The 24,582-nt window shown below is 44.6% G+C and overlaps 2 protein-coding genes across 2 annotated transcripts; both read right to left on the bottom strand.

The window, feature by feature from the left end:
* Positions 1 to 642: 642 nt before the first annotated feature.
* Positions 643 to 10,007, bottom strand: LOC103189893 (cytochrome P450 2K1). The gene is made up of 9 exons (XM_007910451.2): positions 8,931 to 10,007; positions 8,146 to 8,308; positions 7,104 to 7,253; positions 6,223 to 6,383; positions 5,211 to 5,384; positions 4,631 to 4,772; positions 3,614 to 3,801; positions 1,423 to 1,564; positions 643 to 1,235 (listed from the first exon to the last, which is right to left on the bottom strand). Exons 1-9 carry the CDS (start codon positions 9,129 to 9,131, stop codon positions 1,060 to 1,062), a joined length of 1,497 nt encoding a protein of 498 aa, XP_007908642.2. The 5' UTR covers positions 9,132 to 10,007; the 3' UTR covers positions 643 to 1,059.
* Positions 8,986 to 17,982, bottom strand: LOC121850260 (cytochrome c oxidase assembly protein COX19). The gene is made up of 4 exons (XM_042340972.1): positions 17,826 to 17,982; positions 16,738 to 16,849; positions 12,961 to 13,128; positions 8,986 to 9,039 (listed from the first exon to the last, which is right to left on the bottom strand). The coding sequence occupies exons 1-3, from the start codon at positions 17,905 to 17,907 to the stop codon at positions 13,038 to 13,040; spliced, it is 285 nt and encodes a 94-aa protein (XP_042196906.1). The 5' UTR covers positions 17,908 to 17,982; the 3' UTR covers positions 8,986 to 9,039; positions 12,961 to 13,037.
* Between the last annotated feature and the right edge of the window lie 6,600 nt (positions 17,983 to 24,582).

The following is a 24,582-nucleotide window of genomic DNA, read 5'->3' as shown; positions in this document are numbered from 1 at the left end:
GAAGTGCATTGAAAGAAACCAACTGTATTTCTGTATTGTATTACAGCTGACATGTCCATTTCTTACTGTCTCTAAAGTCTACCCCTCCTAGCTTGAGGATCAGTCTGTCACAACATCAGATTGTACTGCACAAACAAAACTCTCCATTGTAAGGGTTATTCACAGGCATCAGATACGTGCCTCACATCAGGCTCTTGGTCTGGCTCCAGACCGGGCTGTACATCTAACTGTTCGAAGGTCAGGCTCCTAATTCCATCCCACCCTCAGGCAGCTTTCCTCACTCTGTTGGCAACTCGTCTATGGGTCAGAAGGTTGCAGGTTGATGCTAAAATGATCGTGTTCAACGTCCTCGTCCTCACTTTCAAATCCCTCCACTGTCTTGCCCCACCCTATTACCTCTGGGACCTCTTCAAACCGTACCAACACGGCCGCTCCTTTACAACATACCTCAGTCGGTTCACGTGATCTTTCCAAATGCTGTTGGCACAAGCCTGTTTCATGTCCCACACCCCACCATGGGCGGTTGGGCTTTCAGCCTTTCTGCCCCTGCTTTCCAGAATGTAAACCCAGAACAATACATTGAGATATATTAAGGCATAACACGAAGGCACAGGCTAAAGACTGTGAAGGGATATTATAGGGTAGATAGCAGAAAGTATTTATTTATAATTAATGTCTGGAATGGGGTTACCAGAAAGCGAAGGCACTGGACTCATTTGACAAACAGCTTGATGTTGCAATGGGAGGATGGTGGCATGGGTATTCTAGAAAAACGAGATCAAATGGGTGAAGGGCATTCTTCGTCTCAGCCTCTCATAATCAGTTACTGCAATTTCCTGCAAAGCCACGAATGTATGAACTGGCCATCAAAGCAAAAATATATTATAATGCAGATTAAAATTAGTAAGAAACAGACCCAGACATTCCAAACAAACAACAACTTGTATTTACACAGCGCCCTTCATGTGGAGTACTGTCACGGATCTTTGGAATGTACAGGACCAAGGTAAAGTCTTATAATCTAATACCTTCAGTGTGAAATGCAGCACACTGAAGATATTAGCGACGTACAGCGTAGACTTGATGGGGCTTCGGACACAATGTCAGTCCAACGCAGGGGGTCAGATCCAGGAGAGCCCCAAGCGGGGCATGGAAGGTAAACGTTTGCATCAAAGTTGTGAAAAACAGGAAGAGCTCCATCTTGGCCAGACTCTCCCCGATGCAAATCCGTTGACCTTTAAAAGATAGAAGATAAAGATTATAAAGTCTTCCTTCCGACCCCACACACTGCAAATCAGAAACTACGTCCGTCCCAATGCCACGTGGAAATGGTTCAGACGTTGGATGTGGAATTGGTCTTAAGTGTTTATATTGATTAAAATGGTGATTTTCTTTGCAAAAAACGATCCACAAATCAATTACCTGCAGAAAAAGGCATGAAGGCGTCTTTCTTCACAAATCTTCCCTCAGCATCCAGGAAATGAGATGGGTTGAACTCATTTGGCTTTTCCCATTGACTCTTATCGTACAGCACAGAGGCAAGTAGCGGAATCACCTGTGTTCCCTTTGAAACAAGACCAGAAAACAGTCATGACACGGCTGTGATGTTCCTTGCAGCAGTAATGATTACTCCCATGGCTGTTGGGGACTGGAACTTGTAAGACTGAAAGAGACAGACAGAATTCACACCAGATATTCAAATTTTGAATTGTGTGGAACAAAAAGACAAAGGAGGGGAATTTGTTTTTACAGAGAGGTGTGGAATACCCTATGGTGATCAAGACTGAATCTCTTAGCTATCAAGAGGAAAGTAGCTATATTTGTAAAAGGAGTAAAAAAGAGGGTATGTGGTATGGGGAAAAGGCAGGTAAATGGGAGTGAATAGTTTATTCTTTGAAAGAGCCAGCACAGGCACAATGGGCTAAATGGCCTTCCTGTGTGCTGTCCTATGTGTTGGGTAAAGCCAGCACTAATATGGGAGAAAATAAGAATCAACACTTTTGTGTCAATTTAATTGACATGTCAATGTGTTTCTGACCCATTCGCAATTGCTATTAAGAGTTACTTTGAGTTTTGTCTTTTGAATGAATCCGTGTAGGGAGGTTCATGTCTGAATGTTCTGAATCAAACATTCACACATCTCAACAGCTGTCCAAGGAATCATTGGCTTTTAGTGGAGCAAGTATTAATAATAATAATAATAAGACTTGCATTTGATAAAGCGTCTTATCATGTAGTTGAGAAATCTCAAAGCAATTCGCAGAATATATATTGTAAAGTGTATATTTTGTGAGCGAAATTAGTGTTTTACAACAAAATTCCATTTATATAGCGCCTTTCATGTCGGGAAGACATCCAAGCCACCGGACAGTCAGTCTTTTGGACCCGAGCTGGGGTTTGGGATTGGGGAGGGTGGAGGGCAGTGGGGGGGAGGCCGGTGACCGAAGGCATGGTCGAAGAGGAGCATCTTGAGATGGGTCTTGAGGAAAGGGAGGGGGCGAGGCGGAGGGACTGTGGGATGGAGTTTCAGAGGGTGGAGGCAGAGCAGCTGAAACCCACCCTGGTGGGGCGGGCGAGGCAGGGGATGTGAAACAGGCCAGAGTCCGCTGAGCAGAGGGAGCGAGCAGGATGATAGAGGGTTACGAGGTCACAGAGGGAGCAAGGCTATGGAGGGGCTTTGAAGGTGAGGACCAAGGTTTTAAACTATCCTCTAAGTGATGGGAAGCCAGTGGAGTCAGGCAAGGATTGGGGTAATAGGGTTATGGAGCCTGGTGCGGGAGAGGACATGGACTGCAGAATTCTGGATGATCTGCAGTCTATGGAAGGAGGAGTTGAAGAGGCCGACAAGGAGTGAGTTTGCATAGTCAAGCCTGGATGTTATGAATACGTGTATGAGGGTTTCAGCGGCCTGCAGTGTGTGACAATGGCGGAGCTGGGCGATGTTGCAGACGTGGGGAAAAGCAGAGTGGGTCATGGCACAGATGTCGGGCAGAAAGGGCAGTTGAGGGTCAAACAAGATCCCAAGGTTCCGGACTGGCTTAGTAAGATGGAGTGTGAAACCATGGATGGTGACGCTGTCAGCCCCTGAGGTGTGGAGGCACTGACGGGAGCCAATCGGGAGAGCTTCGGTCTTGTTGACGTTCAACTGAAGAAAGTTAGCTCTCATCCAGGACTTGATGTCTGACAGATAGGCATTGCGTCTCAGTTGGCGTTGGGCGAGGCGTGAGAGGGTGGGCGGAAGAGTCGGTTGGTTATGGAGAAGAGGATCCTGGGGTTGTCCTTGGCCTCCAAAATTGCCTGGGAGCAGAACAATGATTTAGCGGTTGTGAGGGCGGAGCAGTAAGATTTGATAAGATCCAGCCAAATCTGCCGATGGGACCATTAAGTTGGATTTGAGTCAGGTGCATTCAGCGGCACACACCTGTGCCTTAAGGGAGTGAAGGTGGCTGGTGTACCAGGGTGTTAAGTACCACATCTAGAAATGTGCATAAATGAGGTAATATTTAAGATGTGAATTTGTGTTAAAAATCTCATTCTATAGGCAAAACACTTTTGGTGACGTAGTATGACACAATATATTCCAATACGTTTGACGACTGCTGCAATATTTTACCTTTGGAATAAAATATCCTCTCAAGTGTGTGTCCTTTGTCGTTGCATGTGGAATATTCATGGGGATGATATTTGCAAACCTCTGGATCTCGTGCAACACAGCATCAGTGTATGGCATGTACTTCCGATCTTCCATTCTGGGTGATCGCTCCGATCCAATTACGCTTTCAATTTCCTCCTGAACTTTTCCTTAAGAATACAGAAATTTCAACTGTACGTCCAGTTTGTCTTTCTAAACTTTTCTTTTGCTGCACAATCTATTCAGCAAAAAAAACCTGTTCGATAATGTCCAGCTCTCAAATGGGATTATATTCTTGGATTGTCATTTCAGAAACCCATCCAGCCAACACTACCCTGAAGAGAGGGTTGCAACAGAATATCAATTTACATTGAAAATGTTGGTAGTGTAAATCAATGCATCTCTATTCACAAACCGGTCCTTTGAAATTCATGGGCCCTCGGTTTGCCTTGTAGTGAATCAGCGCATGAGGTTCTTGCAGATGGAATTAGGAACAGTGATTTGTAAATAGGTCAGCAATAATGTTCTCATATGAAAAAACTGTTTAGATGATCCCAGGTGTTAAAGAATGAGCTATGAGCAATGATCAGACAAGGTAGGGCTCTTCAGCCTTGAAAAGGGTAAATTATAGAGGTGTAGAATATTTTAAATGAGATTCAGAAAGTAAGCCCAGAACAATACTTTCAAATACACGAAGGCAGCAGCACAGGCAGTTGATTCAGGAATGCAAAAGGAAATTAAGGACACCAGGAAGTATTTCTTAACCCAACGGGTAATTAACTGCTGGACCTGGTAATCAGGAAGAATGGTGGACACCAGGATCTTAAGTCTTTCTATTTCTGAACAGTGGGATTTTCAAGGAACAGGCAGACAGGTCCTGGCTTTACGTCTCTACAAGGTCGGCGCGTCTGAGAATACACGGCTTCGTCAGTACCTTTAAGTTAACTCCTACAATGGCAAGTGCATTAATCACATCCACAAATTCAAATGAAATCTAACCCTGAATCTCTGGGTATTTCACCATCAGGAGGATTCCCCAGCGCAGCGTAGAGGATGAGGTATCAGTGCCGGCTGCAAACAGGTTTGTCACTGAGGTCACCAGGTTCATGTCATGGAAATAGCAACCTGGGTTTTTCGATTCCTTGAAGAGAAAATTAAAATTGCTACGGTTTCATTTGGAAAAGTCAGAGCGGAGCTGACAACAAAGCAGTGGAGGCAGTGGGGGGGGGGGGTCATGACCCTCCTCCTCCCCCCAGAGTACATTGTAAAGTGCAGTGACTGTGCTTCATGGTTGAACGCCGCAGCCAATATTGCACACAGGAGTGTTGCACAAACAGCCATGAAGTAAATGAACAATTTTATTTGGGAGATTGTTGGTACTAGTTCTCCTATTGGAAATATCCCAATCGCAATACCATGCTCTTTCCCTATAGAACCCTATAGTTTCCGACTGAACCTCAAACATTCACTGACAGTTGTAACAGCACTGATTTATTCTAATAATTTAACAATGTCAATTAATACACTAAAACCCCCACTACTAATATATGTCCAGCATTAAAAAGGATCAAAATGGTACCTCTCGTTGCTTCACCAAAAAAGCATCAATAAAACTCCTTATATCATTCTCGTTCAGCATTTTCTGATGTTCTTTGCAGAAGTTCATTATAAGTTGAACCATCTGTGTTCTGTTTTCAAAGATTTTCTTGTGAGTTCCAGGGAGAAATCCGAGAATAGGAAAGGCATTATACATCTGAAATATAATAATTCTTGATGTTTGGTATGCCTTTCATGTGAGGAGGACATCCCAAAGTCATGAAATGAATGATCAATTTTTGTCTGGGAGATTGTTGGCCAGGACACCAGGAGAAAACCCACTTTTCTCAGATTAGTTCCATGGAATCTTTAACATCCACCATGAACAGCAGACAGGACCTCAGTTTAATGTCTCATCCAAAGACAAAGCAATATACCCCCAGTTCTGCACTGGGGTGCAGCCCACGCTGTGAGCTCACAGTCCCAACATGAAGCTTGAACTCACAACCTTCCGATTCAGAGGTGAGAATGTTACCAACTGAGTCATACATGAAGGATACATGGAGCGAGTTACAAACAGTTACAAGATTCATTTCTATTTCCAAACCAAGCATGAGGGTTGATATCAGATGCTGAAGGGAAAAGGATGTCATATGAAGTTTCCACTTTAATCAAAATGCAGCCATTCAGTGGATGGAAGACATATATAGAGTTTGACTCTATTACAAAGTGTTTTGTTTAGATCCAGAAAAAGGAGATTCCTTATAATCAGAGCCACAAAATAAAAATGATCATCACTTCGGCAGTGATGCACCTGTGCAATAAAGGGTCAGACAGTGTATATATATATTTCTTTTAAATATAATTATATATTTTTTTCTTTGCACTACCTTTCAGCATTCTGTCAATGAACTTTCTACAATACGAAAATGTAGTCTTTCCTGCGATATAGACCTCTTTGGAAAAGAACTGCAGGTTTTCCTACATATACATTTTTCTCACCCTAGAAATGTTAAGTACAAACCCAAGACCTCTTATAAAAGTAAAATCTTTACCTGGATGCTGGAAGATCCAAGTAGCCTAAAATTTTCGTTTACCAGCTCTGTTAGGGTAAGAAATATTTCATCCTTATAGTCAAACCGATTTCCAAAAACGATAGAGCAGATGATATTAGCCATAGCAGAGGTGACAATAACAGCTGTATCAAAGGGCTGGCCTGGCAACAGAAACATTGAACATGAGGTTGAATACAACCTTGAAAGCAAAAGAAAATATATTTCAATTTTTTAAAAAGTTTGCAAATCCTAAATCTATCCAAAATCAACTAAGATCAAGATTCATGAAAGACATAGAATTTAATTGATGGCATTTTTCTATGCAGCATTAAAGAGTCAAGGAAATATTTGCAAGACTGCAGATTTACCAAATCTGTAAATTTGGTACAGTGCCTTTCACGTCAGGAGGATGTTTCATTACGATTCATGGGATATACTGTAAAGTGTGAATTTTATCAGTGAAACATGATAGTCCCACAAACAGTCATGAAAAGAATAATCAATTTTATTGTGGGATTGCTAACCAGGACACTGGGAGAAACTCCCTTCTCTTTTCGAATAATGCCACAAGATCTTCAATTTCCACAGGCAGAGAGAACCTTAGTTTAAAGTCTCATCCAAAGAACGCCTCATCTATAGGATGGCACCTCCAATAATGGAGTACACTTACTGCACTGCACTGGAGTGTCAGCATAAATGATACAAGTTCAAAGTCCCAATGTCAGGCTTGAATCCTCAACCTTCTGACTCAGAAGCAAGAGTCGGAGCCAGGCTGACAGCTTAGCAATTCTTCTTAATGCATTTTGGCTCTAAAGTACAGCCACTTCTATTACAGACCTAAACAGCAATGCCTCACACTGCACCTTAAGGCAGATTCTCACCTTTGTGAGATTCCATTTCTTGAACCAGAAACTTTGTTTCCTCGATAATTTTGTCTTCAATTGTCTTTTTTCCCATTCCAAAATTGCGCAGAGTTGTTAAAGCAAACCTTCGCATTTGTTTCCAGGACTCCCCGTGTCCAAAGGAAATACCTAAAATACACAATACAAAAAGGCAAAGTAATTTTCTTTCCTCCAAACACATCCAGGCTCAAAATGCCACAGTCACAGACTGAGACCAGTTGGAATTCTGGTGATTTCTTATTAGCAATTGTGAGTCAAACAGGAAAGATGATTAGACATGGGCATTTAAAATTGACATCTGTTCATTTTAATTATTGTTACAGCAGCAAATGTAAGTCAAAGAGAACAGCATTACTGAGGATTTTAAAAATAGAAGGCACGACATCTTTAATATGTTCTCAATTTAAAGAGTATATAAATCTCTACCAGTAAGACTATACTCCAACTAATTTTCCTAAATCTTTTTTCTTATCAATATTTCATCTGCACAATGAACTATATCATACCTCCCCCAATAAACACACTAGATTCCAGTTGGATAGTATACGTGTCGGCTGTTTTATGCAATTATCTGCTAATGCTGCCTTTAATGTTTAACTCTATTTGAGACAACCATAATTGAGCCACTTCCACTCAAACCTCATTGGAGATCAACCAACATGGGGTCGACCAGATATCTTCCCGACAATAGAGGCAACAGACGTTCTGAGATACGTCCACCAATTCATTTGCAAGTTTGGAGCATAAACTGGCAAGTTCAAGTCATCTACATTGTGCTGCTGTGAACCACCATGAATCTCCTCACTCTACATCACTTGACCCTACTTTCATACAATGAGAATTGTGATGGGTTTCCTTGCGCGTCAGACACCCAGATGTACACAAAAAACATAAGTGACTCTCTGTACAACAACCTTTCACAGAAGGTGTGGAGACCAATCGCTGCCAGAAATATTTTCTGGACAGTTAAAGTAACTCTGATATCAATGTTGCATTGTGACAAGAATAAAAGTAACTCAACCATATTCATTTGCTTGCATTTCCAACACAGCGATCTTTGCTCTCTCTGCAAATTCATCTGCTTGGTCTACAAGAGCCTCCTTCACAGTCTTATAACCCGTCAGTACCACCACTCTCTCCAAACCCAGGTGAATGGTAAACACAGAGCCATACTTCTCTGATAACTGTGGAAATAAGGAAAATTGCATCAAAACAAGTTAATTTGGGGAGGAATTCCCAAAGACACCGACTACATGTGAGGAACACTTATAGTGTGATTGCAAAATACAACTGAAATCATAAGATAGGGCATTGTTAAATATAGTGGAGCCCCATTATAACACGCTGGGTCCCATAAACTCCTATCACTGGGAATACATATGCAGCTGTCCGCCTCATTCCCTACGCACTGACTAGTCCCCACACTTCAAAAAAACAACATACTTCCAGCTTATAATAATAATAATAATCCTTGCATTTTGATATAGCGCTTTTCACGTCGGGAGGACGTCCCAAAGCGCTTCACAGAAGACACTGTAAAGTGAATTGACTGTATATTTGTGGGCGAACGCGGCAGCCAATTGCGCTGCAATTGTCCCAATGTCCCACAAACAGTCGTAGATTGAAAATGACCAATTTATTATTGTTTTGAATCAGGTCACAGCAAATATTACAATTCTACAAAAGTGGCATTAAACAATAAATTAGATGGGGGGGTGGCTAAAGGTCCAGAACACATCCATTTCTTATACCCAATTCTGTTTTCAAGTGGGTTTGTTCCTGAGGGAATAAAGCAAGATTTCTTACCTCCATCAGACTCTTGTACAGCATTTTCAGGTCAAGCGTGTGCAGGTTCCCGATCAAAGGCAGGGGAGTCGGGCCAGGAGGAAGGTTCAAATCAGCTTTGGTTTTATACCTAGTATAGAAATACATCACGCAAAATACAGACAACAAGAAAATAAGCACTAACGTGACAGTATCACTGATAAACAAATTTAGCAAAGACATGATAGACTAATCACACTTTAGCTCCAGAATTCCGAAAGCTAGCTCCAAACACAACTGGCAAAGGAGACGTGGGTCGTTCGGTTAAATAATCTTTTGAAGGTTCAGAGAAGATCTGTTATTGTTTAACAAACATTGTGGGTGAGAATCAGTCAGTGCAGTTTACAAACCATCATTTTCAATGTAATGCACAGCACTTTCTTATGTAATAGAACATTAACAGTTTACATGATAATCCTGTTACATGGCACATGCACATGTAGATTATAGGGTCTTGTGCAGTTCAGTACTGAAGCATAGCCCTCACCCACAAAACACAGTCACTCCATTTTACAATATATCCTGTGAAGCTCTTTGCGACGTCCTCCTGACCTGAAATCACAACATCAAATGTAAGGATTATTATTATTCAACAGGACTGAAGTTATGCTTTGGCAAGACTTTAAGAACTTTTAATGCTTTACTATGAAACTTTATAATTACCAGATTAATTTACTGTTGCTCAAAAGGAAAGGTTCCTGGATAACTCAATGGGACAAAGCACTGCCCAGAGGGGCACAAAGCCATACAGACCAGAAGGATGTATGGCATTCTCAATATGTGCTGGAGTTAACTGATCTCAGCTAAAGGTGCATTTAGGCGGAAAGGCGAAGGGCTGCAACTGAACCGAATGGACGAGGGAGAGGTAACATTCAGATCAGATACCTACTCCTGATCACTATTAGATTGTCTGGTTTGGAAAGTGCAAACAGGTGGGTTCTACCAGCACAATATTCTTCATGGCTTGCAAGCGCTCACATTGTTGATTGCAATAGGAAAAATGGTTTGTTGAGCAACCTTTTGCAACCCTGCCCCAGTAACAGCAGTCTTCAATTAGAGGAGGAGAGTAAAAAGGGTGAAAATTTGACAAAATCAAACATGCCTGTATGGATTTATTCAAGGCAGCTTCTGGGTCACTTGGAATGAGAACAAAAAGGATTCAGAACACAATTTTTTTTGTGGAAAGTCAAGATAGTTTATCCACTCTAACCAACTTCATCAGCTGTATGTCCCACGTCCACTCCATTACTAGTGGACGTGCTTTGAGCCACTATGCCCCAAAACTCTTTGCCTCAATCCCTCTGCCTTGCCCCCTCCTCACCCGCCTTCAGATCACACTTGAGGAACCTTCCTCTTCGACCGTGCCTATAGTCACCTCCACTCTCTCCCGTCTCAGCCCCAATGCTCTGCCACTGTTAATTGCTCCGAGACGCTATCCTGCTGAAGGACGCTATATAAATGCAAATTGCTGTTAATTCAATACACCACAAGCAATGCCATTCCTTTGGAGATCTAAAGGTCAACGTGTATTCATACAAAATGAAACACAAGATTCACGGATTTTCAAAGGGTTTTCACTGGAATGTAAATAATGTGAATTTGCCGTTTTTGAACCTAGCAGAGTACCTCCTGCAAGGGACTGTGATGTAAATCAAGCCAATCTATTTATACAAAGTCTGCAAGGGGAAAATGGCATTCAACAACCATTACAAAGGTATGAATTAACAGTTGCTTTTCCAGTCAGTGTGCAAGAATATCCAAAAAACAGCTGATTCTTCAAATTACATGGTAAAGGTACTTAAACATTAACTTACAAAAAAAGAATTATTCTCTTTCAATTTGGGAGTGGGGGAGCAAAGAGCGCATGAAACACAGCTGTTCTATATATATAGATTAAGCATTAAGTCGAATGAATAATGCAAGAGAATTTTAAAATATAAAACAGAACAACAGCAGTAAAATAGGATCACTACTAGCAAGCCACCCCAAATCCCTCCCCTGCCACCCTCCAGGTCACAAGTCACTCACCCTGAACTTGAATACATATTGTTGTACCTTCATCATCAGCTCTTTCAAAATCAGACTAACTTGCTTGAAAACATGGTCAAAAACCAGACACCTGGTCGCATGCCAACTCCAGGTTTCACCTTGAACATTTTCAGTGGTGTACAGAGCTGAGAGGGTGAATTAGATTAACTCAAGCTGCGTTACAAATCATGCTGAGTAGTGGCTGTCAAGGAGGTGGACAAACAATGGACCCAATAAGTAACCTACTGCAAAATCTGGTTTATGCTGAGTCAGTTCAACTAGGTCACAACACCATTGAAACGTATGGTCAGTGAATCATTGTGAACTGCAGAATATCAATCAAAAGTCCACACATTTAAAGTTAAAATTATATTCTCTTATCATTGGAAGCATTCCAGTTCTGATGTCCCAGAGATTGCTTCTAGGATTAATACATAGGTAAAACAACAACTTGCATTTATATAGACCCCCTCACTCAGGGCGGCATCCCAGGGCACTTGACAATGGTCGGGCACGACGCCAAGCAGGGGGGGAAGGGGAGTATCTTGGACTTCACGCAAGTCATTAAATGCGAGTACAATGGATCTCAGTCCAGGTTGAGCAATGCAACTCTCTCTAACCTTGGTTAAAAATGCAATTGTTGTGTATCTTTATCCAATGCTACCCTTTATAATAATATCCTTAATAATAATCTTTGCACTTATTACAGTATCTTTCACTTCGAGAGGATATCCTAAAGTCCTTCCCAGGATTTTGTGAAGTGGAGCGACTGCACCGTGTGGGTAAACACGTCAGTCAATTTGCATGCAGTTTGCACCCACAAACAGCCATGAAGTAAATGACCAATTTTATTTGGGGGTTGCTGGCCAGGACACCCGGAGAAACCCCCTTCTCTTTTCAAATAATCCTTGCATTTGATATAGTGCCTTATCACATCGGAAAGATCTCTCAAAGCGCTTCATAGGATTTACTACGAAACAAAGTGATTGTGTAGTTGTAGGCAAACATGGCAACACGGCAACACAATTGCACCTCAATATCGCACAAACAGCGAGTGACCAATTTTATTTTTTATTTGCGGGATTGTTGGCCAGAACACTGGACGAAACTCCCTTCTCTTTTCAAATAGTTCGTTGGGATCTTTAATGTATCATAGAATTATACAGCACAGGAGGCCATTCGGCAAGAGTGTCTGCCGGCTCTTTGAAATGAGTTACCCAATTCAATACCACTCCTCCGTGCTCTCCCCATAGCCCTGCAAACGTATCCTCCCCAAATAATTATCTACTTCTCTCCTAAAAGTTATCGAATCAGGTCCACCAGCCTTTTAGGCAATGCATTCCAGCTCCCAACAACTCGCTGTGTGAAAACATTTCTCTTCACGTCCCCTCTGTTTCTTTTAACAACTATTTTAAATTGGTGCCCTCGGGTTACCAACCCACCCGCCAGTGGGAATAGTTTCTCCTTGTTCACCCTATCAAATCCCCTCATCATTTTGAAAACTTCTATTAAGTCTCCTCTTAACCTTCTCTGCTCCAAGAAGAAGAATCCCAGCTTCTCCAGCCTCTCCTGATAACTGAATTCCAAAACAGGCAGACAGAACCTTGATTTAACATCTCGTCTGAAGAACGGCACGTCTGAGTGTCAGTTTAGTTTTAAACAATGAGAGCAAGTCACAATGTGGGACCAAGAGTTTCTTTGTGATGTATATTCCATAAAAACAGTCATCAGAAATGGCTACCTTTGAACGTATTTACAACACAAAGCACTGGTGAAATCTTTGTTGCACCAGTGCTTGAAACTTATGAAGTATTATTTTGTTGTCTGTGCCCAACACCATGAATTATACCAAGAGAGATTCAAATCAGCGCAACTAATGTGACCACAAAAGGGTATAGAACCAAAGTTAAAGGCACTGCTTTGCACACCGAACTACTAAACACATGTTTATTGCACTGAAAGTTGAATAATTTAGAATATGTACAGAAAGCAAGTCCCCCGGTCAAAACATAAACCGCTTCATTGGCTTGAGGTCAAGTTTTCCTTGTGTTGGGCAGACTGTTAGGACTTAGCCTGTTCGGTTTCTGTTGCTTTCCTGTCAACAAGATCTTTGAATCCCAGCTTCTCCAATGGCTCTTTGGTCATCAATTGCCTATGTAACAAAGAAATTCAAATACGTACATAATCTTGTAACACAGCTAGACACAAGAGCGAAGAAGCGTATATTTGGTCTATGTGCCACTCTTCAATGTTGTTTTACAAGATCGTTTACAAAAAGCTAGGTGTACATGCAGTTTCATTTCTCCAGCAGATTGAAGTGAATAAATACTCTACAGCACATGATTTTGGTACTACTGGGGTCGGGGCAAGAGAAACCGGGTCTGTGGAGGATAAGCTTGAATCATGATGTGGTACTGGATCAATGCTCAGGAGCCCTTCCTGATTCCCTATGGGATACAGGAACTGTTTATGTGGAACATTTGGGGTGGAGTCCGAAATAAGGCAAGGTTTGGAAGCTCGAGCACAGATGGCAGAAATTCTACCTCACGATTCACCACCATCTGTGGCTCGAGCACCTCCACATCTACCACCTCTCCCTTTCACAGCCAAAACTGACTTTTACTCCAAAGTCATCCTGGAGGCAAACAACAACCCGAAGATACTTTTTTCCCACCATCTATCACCTCCTCCATGCAGCCCCTCAAGCTCCCTCACTCCTCACATCAAAAGCCAAGTGCGAAGAGATCCTAGCCTTCTTCACCTCAAAGATTGAAAACATCCGCTTGACTGCATCATCCTCACCAGGCCCCCATGTCCCCTTCCACCCCACCCAGACCATCCACACCACCTTCTCCCTCCGCCACAGCTCCTGCCAATCCCCCCTCCTCACACTCCTTTGGCCCATTTCTCCCTCCTCCCTCTCAACCACAATCACCCACATGAAGTTCACCGTCTGCTGCCTCAGCCCCCTCCCCACCCAGCTGCTGGTCACTCAATTACCCCTCTTCTTGGAGGGGTACCTGCTGACCGATAGTCAACCAATCTCTCTCCTCAGGCTGTTCCACTCCCTCTTAAAACCGCTGTTATCACACCTGTGCTCGAAAACCCACCTTTGATCCCTCTGATCTCTCACACTACGGTCCCTTTTCCAATCTTTCCTTCCTTGCTAAAACCTTGGAACGCATTGTTGCAGGTCAACTTCGGTCACACCACTCTCTCCACTCCCTCCTCGAGTCTCTGCAATCTGTTGAAATTTCACCCTACCCACAGCACAGAGATAGCGCTTGTCAAAGTCACAAACGATGTGCTCCCTATCTGTGACCAGAGATCCCTCTGCCTTCTTGTCTTCCTGGATCTCTCTGCTGCGTTCAACACAGTCGACCACGCCATCCTCCTCCACCGTTTCTCCTCCCTCATCCACCTTAGTGGGACTGCATTTGTATTGTGTGAGTCCTGCTTAACTGACTGCTTCCTCTTCATCTCGGCAAATGGTTTCTCCTTCAGCCCCCACCCAGTCACCTGTGAGGTACCCCAGGGCTTCGTCCTTGGCCCTCTCCTTTTCATCATCTATATGCTCTCTCTTGGCGATGTCATCCGCAGACTTCCACATGTATGCGGATGACACACACATCTAGTTTGCCTCCTCTAGTATCGACTCCAGGTCCACCGATATTCTACCAGCTTGTCTGGCAGATATCAGAGCCTGGATGAGTGCAAGCTTCCTACAGTTGAATGCAGACAAGATGGAACCCATACTCTTCGGCTCCCATCAACTTCTTCATGCCAGCGGATCTGAACTTCTCAACCTCCCTGGGCTCTCAGACTCACTGAAAGCGGCAATCTAGGCATCCGGTTCGACTCCCAGCTGTCCGTCCTCCCCCACATCCAGTCCCTGATAAGGACCGCCTTCCTCCATCTCCGCCACTCTCTGCTGCATTCGACACAGTTGACCATGTCATCCTCCTCCATCACCTCTCCTTCCTCATATACCTTAGTGGGACTGCACTCATATGGTTTGAGTCCTAATTAACCAACCGCCTCCACTTCATCTTGGCAAATGGTTTCTCCTCCAACCCTGACTGTACCTTACCCCAAATGGAGCCAAAACCCTCATGCGTTTGTCATCTCCAACACACTTCTTGCCGGACTCCCCAGCTCCACTACTCAAAAAAATCCAGCTCATTCAGAACTCTACTGCCCACATACTTACCCAGACCAATCTCCATGCCCGCATCTCACAAGTTCTGGACAGGCTCCACATCACCAATCTGATTGACTTCAAGATCCTCACGCTCATGTTCAAATCCATTCACTCCCTGGCACCTCCCTAACTCTCCGACCTCCTCACTTCCCAATCCGCCACCCGGCGCCTCCACTCAACTGGCACCAGCCTCCTGCTCATCCCTCGCATCCTCCATTCCACCATTGGAGGTCGCACTTTCAGGCACTATGCCCCAAAACTATGGAACACTCTCCCTCAATCCCTCCGTCTTGCCTCCTCGCTTCCCTTTTTCAAGTCCTGCCTGATAACCTTCCTTTTCGACCGTACTATGGCACTACCTCACCCCTCACGCTGCTGAAACTCTGGTCCACGCCTTTATCACCTCAAGGCTGGACTATGGGAACTCTCCTCACCGGCCTTCCCGGCCCTCCCTCCACACTGCAGGTCATTCAGAACTCTGCAGCTCGTGTACTGTCCCGCACCAGGCTTCGGGACCACATCACTCCCACCCTCGCCTTCGCCCTCACCCTCACTCGCCTCCACTGGCTCCCCATCCCCCAGAGGATTGAATTCAAGATCCTCATCCTCACCTACAAGGCCATTCACGGCCTCGCTCCCTCCTACCTCTCCGACCTACTATCCCCCCACATACCCCCCCGTACCCTCCGTTCCTCTGGCTCCGGTCGGCTCCACATCCCCCGCCCCAACCGCCCTACCCTCGGTGGCCGGGCCTTCAGCCTCTCAGCCCCGAGGCTCTGGAACTCCATCCCCCAGTGCCTTCGCCGCTTCCTCCCTTTCCTCCTTCAAGGCCGGTCTCAAGATCTTTCTCTTTGACCGTACCTTCAGCTCCCCTCTCGCCTCTCTACCCCCTCCTCGCTCCCTCCCCTCACCCTGACCATTTCCCCCCTACTTGGGTCCTGACTTAACTGTCTAGCGCCTTGGGACGTCCTCCCGACGTGAAAGCGCTCTATAAATGGAATCTTATTGTTGTTGTTGTTGTACTTTCGGTCACCCCCCCTCCAGCTCAGAATCAGGCTCGACCACTGTTAAGTGCTCTGAGACGCTACCCTGCATGGAGGATGTTATATAAGTGCAAATTGTTGTTGTTTTACGTGGTCTGTGAAAGGAGGCCTGTATTTGTAAGCAAATGGGCAGCCAAATAACATACAGAAATTTCCCAAACAGTCATGAAGCAGATCATTCACAGAAGTTGGGGACCTTGGTGTCAGTCCGTCTTAGTCAGCAGAACTCTTGCCTCTGAGTCAAAAGGGTGTGTTTTCAAGCCCCATGTCTCACTGCTGTCTGCAAATTGGCTGCTGTGTTTGCCTGAAAACACAGTCAATCCACTTTACAATATATTCTGTGAAGCGCTTTGAGACCTCTCAACTACATGATAAGGCACTATATCAAGTGCAAAGATTACTATATTTAAGCATGACAATGGAAGGATTATTACTTCTTGTAATAAGGATTATCAAATGCAATAATTATTACTTTTATGGTCAGTATACAGGAAGAAACTTCTTCCTCTTTTCATACCTGTCCATTCTGCATTCCAGGTATTCCTTTGACACTTCCCGGCACAAGGAATTGTCAAACTTGTTCTCCCTGAGGCACTTCATAAATTTCTCCTTAATTGTCTTGCATTCACCTGCAAACACAAATGAGCAAAACAATTTGTCAGTCAATATTTCTCTCAATCGATGTTTCCCATGTGGTGTCATTGCCTTCTGGCATTTACAAAGCGCCCTTCACATGGGGCAACGTCTCAGAGCTGTTAGCAGTGGCAGATCCTGACTCTAGTGTTGGGGACAGTAACCCACGGTCCGGGGGTTTGGTGCTGATGTAAAAGCCGTTGAGGAGGTTCCAATGCTTCAGAGGGCACAGCGGCTGAAAGTGCAGCCGCTGAATGAGGAACGGAGGCCCCGGAGCCACCGCTCCACCACCACCACAGGGCCCGAAACACAGCCCCGAGAGAGCCGCACAATCACAGCCCCAACACAGCAAACAAACAAACGGCAGATACTGCAAATCTCAAACAGAAACCGAGAGAGAGAGGAAAGTCACTCAACGTTTCGGGTTCACGACCCTTCGTCACCGCGCGGCCCCGAAGGGCGGCAAAGGGCAGAAGGTGTCCACTGATGTGGGTTAAAGGGGCGATAGCGGCGTAAAGCACAAGAGGGAGAGAAGACAGTGCGGGGATGAGAATCACAGCCCCGGAACTGGGGGCTGCGGGAGGGGGGGCACTGACCCTGGTGGGGGGGGGGGGGGCTATGACCCTGGTGGGGGGGGGGGGGCACTGACCCTGGTGGGGGGGGGGCACTGACCCTGGTGGGGGGGGGGGCACTGACCCTGGTGGGGGGGGGGGCACTGACCCTGGTGGGGGGGGGGCACTGACCCTGGTGGGGGGGGGGGGGGCTATGACCCTGGTGGGGGGGGGGGGGGGCACTGACCCTGGTGGGGGGGGGGGGCACTGACCCTGGTGGGGGGGGGGGGGGCACTGACCCTGGTGGGGGGGGGGCACTGACCCTGGTGGGGGGGGGGGGGGGCACTGACCCTGGTGGGGGGGGGCACTGACCCTGGTGGGGGGGGGGGGCACTGACCCTGGTGGGGGGGGGGGCACTGACCCTGGTGGTCCAGCGGGAAGGCGCCCCTGTCCGGGTTTCGGGGTCTGAAGGTTTTGCTGCTGAAGTTCATTGCTGTTGACATCGCGGCCTCAGACTCGCGTCGGTCAGTCACACACAATGGAGCCCAGAGACGGCGATCAGTGAGGCCCCGCCCCCACCGCCCACAGCCCCGCCCCCACCGCCCACAGTCCCGCCCCCAGCCCCGCCCCCACCGCCCACAGCCCACAGCCCCGCCCCCACCGCCCACAGCCCCGCCCCCACCGCCCACAGCCCCGCCCCCACCGCCCACAGCCCCGCCCCCAGCCCCGCCCCCACCGCCCACAGCCCACAGCCCCGCCCCCACCGCCCACAGCATATTATTAATAATAATCTTTGCATTTGATGTAGCGCTTTATCTTGTCTTCAAGACACCTCAAAGCGCTTCACAGGAATACAATGTAAAGCGAATTCACTGTATATTTTGAGGGTTGCCCCCCCATTTTACACTCTCCACCCCCCCCCCGAATGAATCGCTTTCTAGGGGTAATAATCCCTTTTTTAAAATAAATGGTGATTCATTCTACGACTGTTTGTGGGACACTGTTGTGCGCGAATTGGCTGCCGTACTTCGGCCACAAAATATACAGTCAATTCACTTTAGAGTATATTCTGTGAAGCGCTTTGAGACACTATAGACGGCTTGATACGATGCTATATCAAAGCAAGGATCATTATTATTAAATGTCTGGCATTTCTGGCATTTTAATTCAAAGTTCTTTTTTCCATCTCTCCAAGTATGCACACCTATTTTAAAAAGAATCTGCTTCCTTAAAAAATATTCCATTGAGATAGACAATGGTTTGCTTTCCTTTCCCTGAAGGTGCAATGCCATCAAGTGTCAGCATCACTTCGCTACGTCACTCAACTGACTTCATCTCTGAGTAAGCGAGAGTTGGCAGAGCATTCAATTATAGATCCATCACAGTCGATAGTAACTGGACAGCAATCAGCAATGCTGATGTTTTCTCAATTCCTTTTCTCCCCACTACATCAATATCAATTGAAATAATAATAATAATAATTATCCTTGCATTTGATATAGCGCTTTTCACAGAAACACTAAATCAATACAGACCAGTCATAGTACCCCCAAACTTCCTGCTCTGTGTGACTCAGCACCACATCAGGTGATGAATGTAACCACTGGGAGCCCAGTATTAATGGTAGATGGTAGATTTACAAAGTTATTACATTGGCTTCCATCCCTCAAGTATTCTTACCTATTGTGGGAATCATCCTATGAGTGCAGACAATAGGTGATCACAATTCATAGTAAATCAATTATCAATTGTGTTGTTTTCCAGGGCAAAACATTTTGAGTTCAAAATCACAGAGACCATGCAAAATCCATTATTATTGAAGCCATTTTGCTTTAACAAATAATAAAAATAATAATCCTTGCATTTGATACAGAGTCTAATCATGTCATTGAGACGTCTCAAAGAGCTTCAAGCAAAGTGAATTTTGTGGGTGAAACTTGGCAGCCAATTGCACACAGCAGTGACCGACAAACAGTCGTGGATTGAGTGACCAAATTGTTTTTTTAAAAGAATTGTTACCCCTGGAAAGCGATGTCCCAATCGGTTAACAACCAGCTTCCTACTTACTGCTCGGTAAACAGGTGTGTCGAGTAAGGAAACCTCTGCCCTGCCTGGAAATCAAACTCAGGTCCTCTCACTTGCAAGGCGAGTACTCTAACCAATATGCTACAGGACTCCAATATCCTGCAGGCTTTAATTAAACACTCAAAATGCAGGCTTTGCTTTCAATTCCTTAAAAAATGATATCACTGGAATACCCAAAGCAGGAAAAAAGGACGGCAAATAGACTACAAATATTTCAATACTAGAAATATCTGATTATTTTTAAGATCAATATCTTTCACTTGCTGCAAACAAACAATATCTACGTTATATTGCTTTCTCCCCAATGACACTCCTGCTTCAGACTGAGAAGCAATTCCCAAACATTTTTGTTACAATAATCCTTGGTTTGGTATAGTGTCTTACCACACTGGAATCTCAAAGCTCTTCACAGGATTTATTGTGAAATGGAGTGACTGTAATTGTAAGGTGAACGTGCAGCCTAATTGCACACAACAATGTCCCACAAACAGCCATTAAATTAATGGCCAACGTTATTTGTGGATGTGGGGGGGAAACTGTTGACCAGGAGAAACTCCCTTCTCTTTTCAAACAGCTATGGAATCTTTAACGTCCACCTCAACAGGCAGATGGGACCTTAGTTTAACATCTCAACCGAAGGACGGCACCTCTGATGTGGAATTTGAACCCCCAATCTTCTGACTCAAAAACGAGAGTGCTAACACTGAGCCAGACTGAGAGATGAATTTAAACGATAAAGAGAGAATGTCATGCCATTGAAGTAAGTGAAAAGAAATGCACTGGAAACGTTCCCCGATCACCCCAGTCCTGGCCAGACTGCATTGGCTGCCTGTCCCAGAGAGGATCGATTTCAAGATCCTCACCCTCGTATTCAAATCCCTCCACTCCTCTACACCCCCTGACCTCTCTGACCTCCTCTCTCCTCAAAACAGTACCTGTTGCCTTCATTCCTCCGGGTCTGGCCTCCTCCTCATCCCCCTAGTCCTCCCCTCCACCCTCGGCAGCCGTGCCTTCAGCCACTATGCCCCGAGGCTCTGGAACTCCCTTCCTCACTCCCTTCGCCTCGCTCCCTCTCTTCCTACTTTCAGGTCCCTACTGAAGACCTTTCCTTTTGACCGCGCCTTTGGTCACCTCTCCCCCTCCCCCTGGCTCATCCCCGGGATTCGTTACTGTAAAGCGCTCTGAGATGCCATCCGGAGTGGAGGGCGCTATATAAATCCAAGTTGTTGTTGTTATTAATCTTAACATTAACAAAAACAATGATAAATTGGTCACTTTAATCCACGACTGTTTGTGGGACACTGCTGTGCGCAATTGGCTGTCATGTTTCGCCCACAATTATACAGTCAATTCACTTTACAGTATATTCTGTGAAGCGCTTTGAGACATCTAGAAGACATACAAAGCGCTATCATAGAATCATGTAATTGTACAGAACAAAAAGAGGCCATTCGGCCCATCGAGTCTGTGCGGCTCTTTGAAAAATGCAATGTAACATCAATCCCACTCCCCGGCCCTTTCCCTATAACCTGCAAACCCGTCCTCCTCAAATACCCGTCCACCGTGTTTTTAAAAGTAGTTATCGATCGGCCTCGACCGCCCTTTCAGACAATGCGTTCCAGATTCGAACAACTCGCTGCATGAAAAAATTTCTTGTCCCCTCCCCTCGGCTTCTTTTAGAGACTATTTTGAATCTGTGACCTCGAGTCACCGACACACCCACCAGTGGGAACAGTTTTTCCCTTTCTAACCTATCAAATCCCCTCATGATTTTGAAGACCTCTATCAGGTTCTCCTCGTAACCTTCTCTGCTCCAATGAGAATAATCCCGGCCTCTCTCGCCTTTCCTCATAATCAAGGTCCCTCATTCCTGGTACCATCCTCGTAAATCTCCTCTGTACCCTTTCCAATGCCTTAACATCCTTCCTATAGTGTGGTGCCCAGAACTGGGCGCAGTATTCTAACTGAGGCCTAACCAGGGTTTTATATGGGTTAATCATCACCTCCTGACTCTTGTACTCTATGCCCCTATTTATAAAGCCTAGTGTCCCATATGCCCTTTTTACAGCTTTATCTATCTGAAAGCTATATCAAATGCAAGGATTATTATTATATTTACAATCACAATTTTACATTTAGACATGACTGATTATTGAAGTGAACACATTTTTAAATAGAATTGGAAAATATCAAATCGGTATGGAGAAAGTGCAAGGGACTAGGAATAGAGCAGAGAGATCCATCAGAGTAGACATTTACAACACAGAAGATCATTTGCGCCATTGTATGTGTCCTGACTCTCTGAAAAAGGAATTTATTCAGTCTTGTTTACCTGCCTTTTCTCTTCCATACCCAGTAGTCTATGGATCCAGATGACCGTCATGCAAAAATAGGTTGGGAACCCCCTTCCTGACTCCGCAACTAAAATTTTGCTTACCATACCAGCGTGTACTGGCCAACTTCCAGTCCTGGAGACAGGTAAGTATTTCCGAAATGGCTCAAATGCTTTTGAGGTATGGAGGTATGTTTCTGACCCTACAACTTTCCACCACCAATGGATTGGGTCCCTGTAACCTCATGGGCCCTTTCATGACTGCACCACTAACAATAGGCCTTGCATTTGGTACAGCGCTTTATCACATTGGAAGGACTCAAAACCTCAAAGAGCTTTACAGGATTTACTGTGAAATGGAGTGACTGTATTTATAGGCAAACATGGTAGCCTAATTGTGCACAGCAATGTCCTACAAAAAGCCATTTTTATTTGGGAGGATTGTTGGCCAGGACATCGGGAGAGGAAAAACTTCTCTTTTCGAATAGCAACATGGGATCTTTAACATCCACCAGAACAGGCAGATGGGTCCTTGGTTTAACATCTCATCTGAAGGATAGAATGGTGTGTAGTTCAACCACTGCCGACACCCCTTCAATTTACTCTGATTTGCAGATCACTCCAGTTGCCTCCTGAAAGCTGACATGCACTTGGCCTTGACCACTTCCTGGCAAGGCATTCCACACCCTAACAACTCTACAACTTTTACTCCTCATCTTTTAAACTGATACTCTTCAGTCGTCGACTCGCCAACCAACCAAATATGTCCCCCAGTGACTATTAAAAGCTCTCAGAATATTAAAGACCTCTGTCAAGACGTCCCTCAACCTTCTCGGTTTCAGTGAAGATAGGGTGGGCATCGGCACAGATACAATGGGGAGAGGGAAAGAGGATGAAATAGCAGGAGAATGGGATTAGAGTAGAGAGCACCAGAGAATAAGTTAGCACCAGCACAGATACAATGGACTAAATAAGACTCCTTCTGTGCTGTAAACTTTCTAAGATTCTAGACCACCCAGTTCAGCTTTTCATTTTTTCAATTTGGCGATCAACACTGTTGGTTTCTCTTTCAACATCACTCAGGCGATCATTTGTTAACCTAGAAAATACACGTCAGCAGGTTATCCAACCATGGAAAGCATCAGATCTGAGCCCAGTCCTGTTTTCACTAATATTTATACACATTTGGGGGGATTGTTGGCCAGCACACATGTGTGTATTTGTGAATGTATTCCAGGAGAAGGAATGAATAGCAATGAGCACAAATTAAGACTTCTAACCTGCCCACAAATTTGAGGCCAAATATAGCTTCTCTACCGTCATCCTGGCTAAGGTCACCAAAGCTTGACCCTGGGAATTTCCTTGTCTCAATTCCACACAGTGCACAGAACTATTGAGAAATCAGGAGTGCTTCACCATTTCACAGTAATACATCCTGCTGAAATTAGTTTTTTCGTATGTCTGTGGTTTTAGTTGCTAAAGTAACTAACCCAAGGCACATACACACAAAAAACAGCTGCTATGACTGCAGTAAATCTCACACCTGAACCTTGGAAAATGCCAAAAAAAATCCTTTTTTTTCGCATTGGTGTTTTGTTACATAATTTTAATTACATCAATGACATATGTACAAAAACCATTGTGACAAGGACTGCAGTGGTTAAAGGGAAGGTCCCATTGCCTTCTCAGTGCATCTGGCCATGTCCAATAATGCTGGTGCTAGCAGTGTCACCCATATCTTGAGAAAGGTTTAAAAAAATCTATTGTACAGCCATAATAATTATATTGGGTATAGTGGCCTAAGAAGAGATTGCAGCCAAGGCAATAATAATAATAATCCTTGCGTTTGATATAGCGCTTTTCACGTCGGGAGGACGTCCCAAAGCGCTTCACAGAACACACTGTAAAGTGAATTGATTGTATATTTATGGGCGAACGCAGCAGCCAATTGCGCACAGCAATGTCCCACAAACAGTCGTAGATTGAAAATGACCAATTTATTATTGTTTTTGGAGGGATTATTATTAGTCTCTGTGTGGAGTAAGGAAACTTGCCCAAGGTTTCACCCTCTGCCTGGAATTGAACTCAGGTCTCTCACTTGCAAAGTGAGTGCTCTAATCACTGAGCTACAGAACTCCACGATGACAGGTTAAGAACAGTATAGAGTGATGTGAAAACCAGCCTATATCACTCATTCCAGCTTTAGATAGATAGCAAGTCAACCATTTATCATTTTGTGATATTGTATCATCATCTTAATGTTCACATTTTACAATGAGCCAAATGACACACACACACACACACACTTTTCAATTTTGCTAATGAGTGAAAAAAAACTGGCGGGGAAGGAACTTGACTACAAAATCTGGCCATGTGATGTCTCACTGAGGTAATCTATCAATTTCTGCAGGTTTGAATTCCTCATTGATCACAAGGCAGCACGCCTTTATCCTGCAGCATTGCTAAACCATTGACAAGGACAGGCAGGGGCCACCGTCCGTTCCGTTAAGGTTTTGTGGACTTGGTAACTGACGTGAAGAGAATGCCTTTGTGCAATTTAATGCAAGTATTGGCAGTTGGCCTGACTGAAAAAAATGTTAGTACTATATAGTGAACTTTGAGTACAGTACGAGATTAAATCCTTCAAATACAATTGGTCATTCAATTCGCAGTTGTTTGGTGGGATACTGCTGCAAATTGGCTGTCACATTCACCAACACAATATACAATACCTTTTACCGTAAAACCTCTGAAGCACTTT

This window comes from Callorhinchus milii, unplaced genomic scaffold (genome assembly GCF_018977255.1).
Source record: "Callorhinchus milii isolate IMCB2004 unplaced genomic scaffold, IMCB_Cmil_1.0 Scaffold16, whole genome shotgun sequence".
NCBI classification, from domain to species: domain Eukaryota; kingdom Metazoa; phylum Chordata; class Chondrichthyes; order Chimaeriformes; family Callorhinchidae; genus Callorhinchus; species Callorhinchus milii.
Note: the sequence above shows the minus strand (reverse complement) of the source record. Positions and strands in the feature narration are given on the sequence as shown.

Excerpts from the sequence above, each read along its gene's own strand:
- LOC121850260 (XM_042340972.1), bottom strand. The coding sequence starts at position 17,907 with ATGTCAACAGCAATGAACTTCAGCAGCAAAACCTTCAGACCCCGAAAC. Across the intron at positions 16,850-17,825 it reads CTTCCCGCTGGACCACCAGG|GTGAATGCAAGACAATTAAG; the intron begins GTCAGTGCCCCC and ends TTGTGTTTGCAG. Across the intron at positions 13,129-16,737 it reads CTGGAATGCAGAATGGACAG|GCAATTGATGACCAAAGAGC; the intron begins GTATGAAAAGAG and ends TTTGTTACATAG.
- LOC103189893 (XM_007910451.2), bottom strand. The coding sequence starts at position 9,131 with ATGTCTTTGCTAAATTTGTTTATCAGTGATACTGTCACGTTAGTGCTT. Across the intron at positions 3,802-4,630 it reads GAAATACCCAGAGATTCAGG|GAAAAGTTCAGGAGGAAATT; the intron begins GTTAGATTTCAT and ends TGTATTCTTAAG. Across the intron at positions 1,565-3,613 it reads GAGGATATTTTATTCCAAAG|GGAACACAGGTGATTCCGCT; the intron begins GTAAAATATTGC and ends CTTGTTTCAAAG.